At 46.8% G+C, this 10,171-nt stretch overlaps 1 protein-coding gene across 6 annotated transcripts in view; it reads right to left on the reverse strand.

Annotated features, from left to right (window-relative positions):
• Positions 1 to 9,907, reverse strand: part of CHFR (checkpoint with forkhead and ring finger domains) — an 893,929-nt gene extending 884,022 nt beyond the window's left edge. For 4 of the 6 annotated variants that reach the window (XM_069620002.1, XM_069620000.1, XM_069619998.1 and 1 more), the window contains exons 1-2: positions 9,750 to 9,907; positions 8,725 to 8,848 (exon numbers count right to left, since the gene is read on the reverse strand). In XM_069620002.1, the coding sequence (XP_069476103.1) occupies positions 8,725 to 8,836 (112 nt within the window). In that variant the 5' untranslated portion in view covers positions 8,837 to 8,848; positions 9,750 to 9,907. Of the gene's footprint in view, positions 1 to 8,724; positions 8,849 to 9,749 lie in introns of those variants that run through there. The other 2 variants (XM_069619999.1, XM_069620003.1) reach the window with 2 other exon arrangements.
• Between the last annotated feature and the right edge of the window lie 264 nt (positions 9,908 to 10,171).

Below are 10,171 nucleotides of genomic sequence, written 5' to 3' on the forward strand. Positions count from 1 at the left end.
TATCAGCCATAAAAACACTCCGCCCTAATAAAGCCCAGGGCCCTGATGGTTTTACTGCGGCCTTTTATAAAAAGTATGCAACGCTGCTATCCCCGTTTTTGGCAGCACTTTTCAATACTTTTGGGGATGTAGGCTCATGACCCCGTCAATGAGTGAAGCCAAAGTGTTGGTATTTCATAAGGCAGGCAAAGATCCATTGTTACCGTCATCATACCGACCCATACCACTTATGAATTTGGACTCCAAAATTTATACGAAGTTACTAGCGACTAGATTGGTCCTTATTAATCAATTTGGGGAGCACTAGTGCCAATCAGGCTTCATTCAGGGCCGGAAAACCCATGATAATATCAGGCAAGTCCTACACCTCATTGAAAAAGTGGGGGTCAAGCAAATTCAGGCAATGCTCTTGGCGTTTGACGCCGAAAAGGCGTTCGATAGGGTTGAGTGGTCAATGTTGTTTAGGACTATGGAGGGCATGGGATTCGGACCCCAACACATGGGAATGGTTAGAGCTAATTACTGCACCCCCTCAATTAGAGTAGCCTTGAATGGTGAGATCTCAGATAAAGTAGAGCTCTCAAGAGGCACAAGACAAGGATGCCCATTTTCGCCATTGGTCTATGCTCTCTTCTTGGAGCCATTCCTTATAAGGATGAGAGAACTTCCCACGATTTAAGGGTGGACATGGCGGGCACCCAACACAGGATAATAGCTTATGCGGATGATATGTTGGTTTTATTGACAGATCCGACCCGCTCTCTCCCGGTGGTATGTCAGGAACTGGAATTGTTTGGGGAGATTTCGGAGCTGAAAATTAATAGGAATAAGTCGGAAGCTTTGGTTTTGGGGGTGGAGGGGGGAGGGTGCAGAAATAGGCCGGGTGGTGTCTTCCCTACATTTTAAGGCGCAGAATGTGGGCATTAAATATCTGGGGGTAACACTCACGAGTAAGGTGGAGTCCCTTTACGAACAAAACTATAGGGGTTTTTTGGCAAAACTCACAAGGGAGCTTGAGCGTTGGAACCCGATGACGATCTCCTGGTGGGGGCGTATGTCGATCTTACCCAAGTTGCTTTATTTGTTTCAGGCTTTACCGATATCGATCCCCAAGACCTTTTTTAGAGCCCTTACGAAAATACTTTATTCCTTTGTCTGGAAACGGAAACCGCCTAGGGTTGCAAGGGGGGTATTGTCAGTGTCCCGACAGGACGGTGGCCTGGCTTTCCCACATTTCCTCAGATATTATCAGGCAGGGCAATTATGGGTCCTAAGGGAATAGATGAGGGAGAAGGGCAACCAAGATGAGCTGACCAAGACAGAGCTGTAGCTAGAGCTCAATCGAGTGATCTGTTATGGAAGGGGACACAGACCAGATACTCAAATGTGAGAATAAGCAGAGTCTTGGGGGCCACTTTGGAAGCTTGGGATGCCCATAACGGGGAAGAGGGGTTCTGACGACTGTGCCGGGTACGTTCACTCCCATGTTAGGGAATCCAGACTTTCTGCCAGGGATGGAAAAGGGGGCCTACGATAAATGGGAACTGGCTGGATGGACTAAGATTGGTGAGATGTTCCAGGATGGGGAAGTGAAGACATTCGAGCAATGCGCTGGACCTCTGGGGTTGAAGGACGCAGATAGGCATAGGTACGGACAACTTCGCCACTGGTTAGTATCGCCTGATATTAAGCAGGCAGCCGTGAGGGATCTTACCCCCTTCGAACACTACACCATAACCAGCTCAGGGTCGAAGAAATTTGTTTCAATCTTGTACAAATTCATGAATACGCAATCTGAGGAGGTCAAGTGGAGCTATATGATAAAATGGGAACGAACAATGGGGGAAACCTATTGCTAAACAGCAGTGGAAAGACTTATGGGGGGAAATTTTTTCCCTGATCCGCTCCATTCAATTAAGGGAAATGTGGGTTAAGATTGCACTGCAGTGGCATTATACGCCGAAGCCTATGAATGAGATGTTCCCCGCAGTCGCTAAATTATGCTGGAGGGAATGTTGGTTGGAAGGCACCTGGAGGCACATATGGTGGGACTGTAAGGGGATACAGGCCTTCTGGACTGAGGTGAAATCCCACATGAAAGATGTTCCCCTATGTGGACCAAATGGGGATCCAGGTCTGGCTTTGTGGACTAAGAGATCGCGCGGCTGAGAAGCTCTCCAGGACTCAATGGAGATCTTTCGTAGGCTTACTCATTTCGGCCTGGTCAGTTATAGCCCAGCATTGGAAGCAAACTGAGCCTCCGGGGGTTTTCAGCTGGTTGCAGAGGATCTGGTCCCTAATTACAATGGAAGTTGACGCCCAATTTACAGGGGTCACTCGAGTCCTTCACTGAGAGATTGGGGGCGTTGCTGGACTTCCTTCAGTCGGACTACATGCTACAATGGTGCCCACATAGGATTAGGATTTTGGTGGACCTGTTTCAGGCTTGAGGGGGTTGGGGATGCTACCACCGCGGGGGAGGGGTTTGAAGGGGGGAGTTGGGATTTGATGTTACTAATGATGTTTAGCTTGTTTTACCTTTCTCAGGTTGTAATCAATAAATATATTTTTTTTAAAAAAAGGTGTATGTTCCATGTCATGGTGGGTTACTTGGAAGTGGGCTATGAAGGTAACACGCAGAAATCTAGGGTGAGAATATACAGACTGAGGTCCCTGTACGCAATATGCTCTGTAGACTATGTGAAAAGCAGACGTGGTTGTGCGGCCAAACAGGTATCTCAGTGAAAGAGCCTTTGGAGGAAGTAAAGTAATCTTATTTTGAATATCTATTTCTCCCCTTTCGCAGGCGATGCCGGATTGCAATGTATTTAAGATTAGCAACTTGAAGAGGGAGCCTGGGGGGGGTCTAGCAGTGTTTGGGTAACCTGCTAGGGAGTACGTTGGTTTCTTTGGGACTGCCACCATTCATTTTGGCACCTTGGGGTTTCTTCTTATATTTAAATCTCGCCATAGGCAGCCCTCTCAACCCAACACACCTGGCTGAATCCCTCTTCCGCTACTCATCCCATCACACTCTAGGCACGGAAGCTCTCCTCAAGCCAACTCGCCTCTGTTCACCACAAGCGGCCACCTGAGTTTTCTCTTTCGCCCCCCTGGCTCCCATCAGTGGAACCGAGAAACCTTTTCTCCAGGGAAGGACTGCCAGAATTGTAGCGAGGCAGCCATACCTCTCCTCCCCAAACGATGCCCAATCACCGTCACCAGTGGCTTACATATCAGTATACATCTGCAAATTCTGAACATGTATTTACAGTCTGTATGTGCTGCTCCCAATTACTGTGGCCAGCTCTTTCCCCACTACTGTGGATAATGTGTTTAAAACAATATCATTATTATGGTATTTATCTAGGGCAGACCTAGCTTTGAGAAGTAATGGAGCGCTTTAAAGAGGTATACAACAATACAGATACACAACTAAGCGCTTTACATGGGGGGGGTGGGTGTGTATGAACTGTATCTATGAAACTAAGAAGAATAAAGCATCTTGTCTGTTTGTACTCACCTGGGTCAGCCTGGTTCCTGCTCCTTGTCATTCCTGATCAAGGGCACGTCTTGCTGGGGAGCAAGATACATCAGGTATACAACAGTACAAGATGCATGAACCATCATATCACAACTTTGTTGAGGATTGAAAAACACCCAGCAAAGGGACTGTTCCAGCTATTAATTCAGCCTTTGTACATCTCGACACCCGACTTTTGGTTAACAATAAACACAAATAACACACCAGGATAGTAGGATACGGTCACAACGAGAAGGCAACACATGGAGAGAAGCAGGGTGTAGCTAAAGAGTGCAAGCATTCAGAACAAAGAATAGCCAATAGAGAAACTGTGCAGGAACAAAAGGAGAGCCAAACAGCAACAGCAGAAGACAAATGAGGTCATTGGAATGCACCCGAAGACTCATAACTCAAACACAGGCAGGCTGTCAGCCCATTGAGAAAACATAGCTGTCCACGATGCTGCATTCTTGTGACTCTACTCTGTGCATCCAGGGATCATCATGCATCCTTGCTGCTGGGAAGGTTAGCTGCATTACTGATTTAAAAAGGATGCTGACATGGGCCTTCTATTTCAGTCATCCAAGCATCAAGGTGAGGGTGGATAGCTCAGGGGCAACGCGGTCTTGGCAGCAAGAAAACGCAGCGCAACACAGGTTTGAATCCCAATCCCGAGAAAACTATATCTGGTATTAAGCGCGTTATAAAAAGAACAATTATAATTCAAATCAAAGGAAACTCCAAATGCTCTAGGATTGCAGGCTCTGAAGCTTTTTTGAACCAACTAAAGCTAGAAAGCAAACATTGTATGCTTGCTTTCTGACTACAAGGGCCCCTCCAATCGTCGGAAACCTCAATGTACAATAATGCCTTTTTATTTTGGGGTAAAGTGCATATACATTTTTTTTAAAAAAAAGGGGAACACAACATAAAACGCTGAAGCTGGACTTCTGGTAGTCTGGCTCCATCTGCCCACTATACACGTTGTGCAAATTCCCACTCACAAATGGTCACCCAAAACGTAAGCAGGCAAAGTACAGCGAAGGAGGACATATTCCAAGCAAAGAGAATAGAGAAGAGTGAAGCTAACAAGGAAACCAATGAGGACTGAGGTAGCAGCGGTATTAAGGGGCATCCAATCAGGAATCCAGAATTTATTTTTGCTGATTAGCATAATCTGTTATGGCATTAAAACGAAACTTTGCTTCATAGAGCTCTGAAACGCAGTCGCGTCTCGCAATGGCAGTCAATGTTAGGGTTAGGCCAGTCGAGTAGACCGAGTAGCACCACGGTCCCTTGGGGTCTGTGCTGCAGTCACAGATCCTTCTTCCTGAGAATCCCTGAGATCTTAAACATGGTCTTCTACCGGTGGGGTGGGAAAGCAGCGTGACTGCATGAACGCACAACCAAACCAGTTCCATACATATCAGCAAGTGTCAGAGGTATGCACAAAATTCATTGAAGCGCTGCCTGTTCATCAAGCAAAAATGTGATTAAACACCAGATGCTAAACCGCAACAAAAATGAAGGAAGCAAACAAAAAAAAAAAAAGAAGGACTAGCTTCCAGATTTAAAGACACTGCTGCAACCCACTTCCGGAACTCCTAAAAACGCAATACCATAAGTTGCTATTTTGATGGTAAACATTGCAAAAATCAAGACATGCTTTGGTTGCACATTAACCTCTCTACTATTACCTTAAGAAAGGTACAGAAATGATCATACTCAGAATGCTGAACTACAAAATACAAAGATCAAAGATCATGCGCCTCAACACTCCACATACCATGAAAATGTTACCCCAGCCCCATTGTCAACTACATTCAGGGCCAGTTGCTCCCAAACCTCCGAATTATCAATAAGTCTCCACTACAAGAGATTTTACCATGGTAATTAAAAACAGGGCTAATACATCAGCCCCTTGAAAATCAAATGTATACCCAGGCGGCCTTGCAAACCAACAACGATCACAAACCTCTTCCAGAACACACCGGAGCAAGATTGATCAAAATCATCAAGAAAAGGCAGCTATCTCCATTATGCTGAAGGGACAACTTTGCCCATTGATACCAGCCTGGATCATGTACAGAACCACCCACATTAAAGCAATATCAACTGAAGAAAACTGCAATGCCAGTCATCTCCAGGGGTAGCACAAATCTAAAATCCAGATTGGAATCAAAATGTCGCACACACACCAGTCACTGTGGAACGTCAATCTAGCAGGAATCCACCTGGCTCCAACGTAGCAATTCAGGAAAGAAACAAAGAGCTTACTATACAGTCCATTGTTAATCTAGCATGATCCCTAAGAACTCCAGCCAGCATTTCTGTTACCAGCCTAGTTGCACATTTACTAACCCATTCATTCACACATACAACAGCCCGCCTCTTGGCTAGGTACACTTAAAACCGAATACAAAAACAAAATACAAACACATGGTTGCTTACATTTCTATGTTAACACCTGAGTGCAATCCTCTGTATCTGAGCTCCAGCAGCTCCCCATACTAGCAGTTTCTTTTGGGGGTTCCAAAAGTGTTTTGAGGACACTGCCCATCTTAAACCAGGTATATCTGCATATAGCACAGCTTCCCAAACTCTGTCCGTTTGCTGCGATTACCTCCCTGCATTAGAAGGTGGCTACAGGTGAAGCCTGAATGTGTATCTAAAGAATTCACATTTGTTGGGAGTCCTGCTCGTTACATGGAAAACTACAGGAGGTGAAGACATGCCAAATCTACCTAGCCAGAAACTGAACTACAAAATTGTTAAGTATCTACTCCAGACAGAAACTGAAATGTTGAGAGTTGGTGTGTGCCAAATGTGCAAGTGCCTCTTACGTTGGTTGCTTTTATGGCACTGCACACTGCTGCAGAGCGGTCTCCTAGGGCTGACGTTGAAGAGGAATGAGGGCGTGAAGTAGAGAGTAGCAGAGGGGGTGAAGTGTGTACATTTTGCTGTATTTTACGCCAGCCTGCTAGAGGGGGAGGAGGGAAATACAGATGGCCGTTGAGTCAGCATTTGCAGGTACATTTTCATATCAAAGAAACTGCCCCTAACTGGGGCAAACACGCCCTATAAAAGCACCACACCGCTTGGAAGCAGGGATAAAGCTGATGGCACAAACTCATAGTGCATTCTCCGAGCGCTAGGGATTACAGGTGGTACACAAATTTGTCTAAAATCAGACAAAGACGAGTACTATTAGTGATCACGTTGGTCTAAAGAGGAAGAGAAACCATTGAAGGAAAATGACAAGAACATACAAACAGGTAAAATAAACTGGCTGTGTGTGGTGTGGTAATAACAAAATGGAGACAGCCCAAAGAGACTTGGAAAAGGGTATATGGTTAACCCAATCTCCCACATGGAGAGGATAACTATACATGAAACGCAGTAAAGGTTCCAATCCTTCTACTGAAAAAACACAGAAGAAAGCAAGCATTTAACAGTATAATTATTTCAGAACTAGACCCTGATTAGATTGCAACAACAATTTGAGAATATAGAGCAGAGAACGTATCAGTTAAATTAGAAGATATTTTTAATCAAAAACATCATATCTGCAATAAATGAACCCGAAAAAAGTGGGTTGCATCTGGGACAAAGTAATACTGAACCCCTGCGTGGGGCACCTGGCTATGGCTTTCAGAGCAATCTCAAATGTGGGTGCCCTGCAGTAATAAACAAGATCCATTGCAAAATACATTACCATATGGTGAATAGGGAGGTAACGGGGACAGCACAAACACGGTGAGAACAGGCAGACATATAAAAGATAATAATGTATAACATATGAACATATAATAGGGCAGCAGGTGGGGCGTCAAAGGCAGGGGGTGATACTATAAAAAGATTTTGGTGCTCCTACAACCATAAGAAGGTTGGCAGTTTTGAATCATGAAACAGTGGGTATGGACAGGATATCCCGAACTAAAGAGTTCCAGAGTTACGGAGCAATGAGGATGAAGGAGCAAAAGGAGGGAGCTAGCACAGGGAAGGATGAGGGCTTGCGACTTCTGAGTGTGTGGAGGCGACGTAGCAGGATAAGGAGCTAGCCAGCCTAGATGGAATTTAAAGAGGGAGCATGTGCGGTGCATTTAAACATTGCGCATTCTAAGATTTTAGATTAGTGGTGGAGAAGGGAGAGGATACTAACTGGCAGAGTTGTTGCAGTCAGCCATAAGTTTCTTTAAGATGGCCATAACCGTGGCAAGTTAAAGCAGACTAGGAAGATCCCATAAAGATCGGGAAAAGCTCCAGAGAGGGCAATGTTAGGTGCAGGAACACAGTTCCTTTATAGTCTGTGGTGTGAAGGGGGTGGGTTAAGAAGGAGCATTAGATGGGTTGGGAGATTTGAGGGCAGATGCCAGTTCAGCCAGAGTGGTAGGCGGAAATTAAGAGAGGAAGGTGAGGGTATGGGGTAATGGCGAGAAAGAGGGCAGTGTCAATATTTCTTTTTTTTTTAAAAAAGACAAGCTAAACCATTGGCAAACAAAGGGGAAAGGATGAAGTAGTGTCAAAGTGGTGCAAGCATGAACCAGAGATGAGGTTCCTTAATAGCATGAGTTGGAGGAGTTCAGGGCACAGGACGGTGTGTGGATGGCTTGCTTGTTGGAGGCCAGGGCAGAGGGTTTTGCACTAGCTATGCAGATGGAGGTGAATTGTTGTTCTCGGCTGTTGGAAGACTGAATTGCAGACGTGGGCAGCAGAGAGTAAACGCCACGCCTCATCACAGAGTTGAGAAAGCACCACCAGTCCGGAAAAGGGCTTGGTGAAAGGAATGCTGGAGATCATAGAAAGCAGGAGCAATTCTGGGGGTGAATATGTCAAAAGCAGACATGGTTATGGGTAGAATGGACGTGCATGGAGGGCATTAGTCATCTATGATTCGTTGCGATGTAATCATGTCTACTTCAAAGGGTAGGAAGAACACTTGCTTACATTGGTTAGATCGTGGCAAGGTTCACAGTCGATAGATAATGCACCTGCCAGTGAGTAATAAGGAAGTAGTTGATGTAGGCGTGGATATCAAAATCACAGAAGCACATTATTGTTGTTCTTCCACATGGAAACGACAATGATTAGGCACTCTTGCCTCATTGTGATAGTAAAGCGAAGGGTCCTACCCATGAGTTAGGCAGATGGGGTAATCCTTCTAAGGAGGAGGATGCACTGACTGTGCTATGTCTACTCACCTTTCTTCCTGCCAATGGTCCACTCCCTCTTGCAAAGAAGGACATCCGGCTCAGACTCTGCGCCCAGGCGACGCAGCTTTCCCCATGGCTTATTCTCCTCTGAACCTTCCATCTGAATTCACATCTAAACAGAGATAGTTAGCGTGTGATTAATTTTCCAAGATAAGAAAATATTCTTGGGTGACACAAAAGAGATTCACTTCATGGTGAGATGGGCCCGGGCACCCATGTAAATCAATCATTCCCACTGGACTTGCCTTAGCTGCCATTGACTCTCCAGATGTTTTGGACTAAAACTCCCATGAGCCCTAGCCAACATATCCAATGGTGATAGATCATGGGAGTCGTAGTCCAAAACCTCTGAAGAGCTGCTGGTTGGCAATCCCATAGAAGACCTGAGGCATGGCTTAAGGAAGACAGAAATGCCAACACAGTTTGAGCCCTCCCCTTAGATCTATTAGGCATCTCATTGGCCACCCTAAGCCTGGGGGATCCCCCTGATCACACCCTAGTAGGAATGGGCACAACCCCTTCCCCTTGTTCATGGGCAGCTCACCATGTTCTAAAGCATGGGTCCAATCAAGGGTACACGTACACCAACCAGGTGCCTAGTGATTGGGGAACAGTGTCCTCCCAGCCCCTATAGCAAACAGGTCCCTAGGCTTTGCCCCCTCCCCCAGCAGATACTTAGGGATGTTCCCCCACCATAGGTCCCTAAATGGGTATCCCCCCAGCAGGGATGCGTCAACCTCCTCGACTAAAAGATGCTTAGGGATGGGCTACCCATCCCCTTCTCTCAGCAGTTCTAAAGCGGTGGGCCACCTCCACCCCCCCTTAGTAGGAAGCTAGGGCGCCAGAGTCCGCAAACAGGGGCAGTGGGGCACAGTGCTGTTTGCCCCCCTGAGCAGGAACGTGCTCTGAGGCAGCCTCAGCGAGGCCCGACGTCGGCGCACATCAGCTTCATGTGGCAGACCACCCCGCCTCCGCCCCTGGGGTGTCCCCGGGTCCCCTGCCCCGGTCCGCACCTCACCCCAGCAGTTCCAGCCTTCAGAACATTCCACAGCAGCAGCAGCAGCAGCTGATCCGCGGGGCGGGGCCTGCATAGATTGGGCAGGGCTTGCGGGCGCGGCGCTAGTGTCTAGTTCCCGTCCGAGAGAAACGGCCCATGGCAACGCCCCGCCCACTCTGCTTCACGTGACTTCTGGCACGTTGCGACGTGACCGCGAAGTCACGAGGCGCACGTCGCCGCGTCCCCTCCTGATGGAGCGGGAAGGCGTGGGATAGCATGTGGCAGCGAGCTGACAAGGCGCGGCCATTGCTCCCAGCAGTATACCAGTTAACAGTAAGGTGGATAGTTATTTTGGGGATTGTTTTCTCCTGCAAAGTGGCGATTTGGAGCATTTATTCTGTGCAGAGGGACACATTTTTTTAGTGAAGCATGGCGGAC

This window comes from Ambystoma mexicanum, chromosome 10 (assembly GCF_040938575.1).
Source record: "Ambystoma mexicanum isolate Mex_15411 chromosome 10, UKY_AmexF1_1, whole genome shotgun sequence".
Taxonomy (NCBI): domain Eukaryota; kingdom Metazoa; phylum Chordata; class Amphibia; order Caudata; family Ambystomatidae; genus Ambystoma; species Ambystoma mexicanum.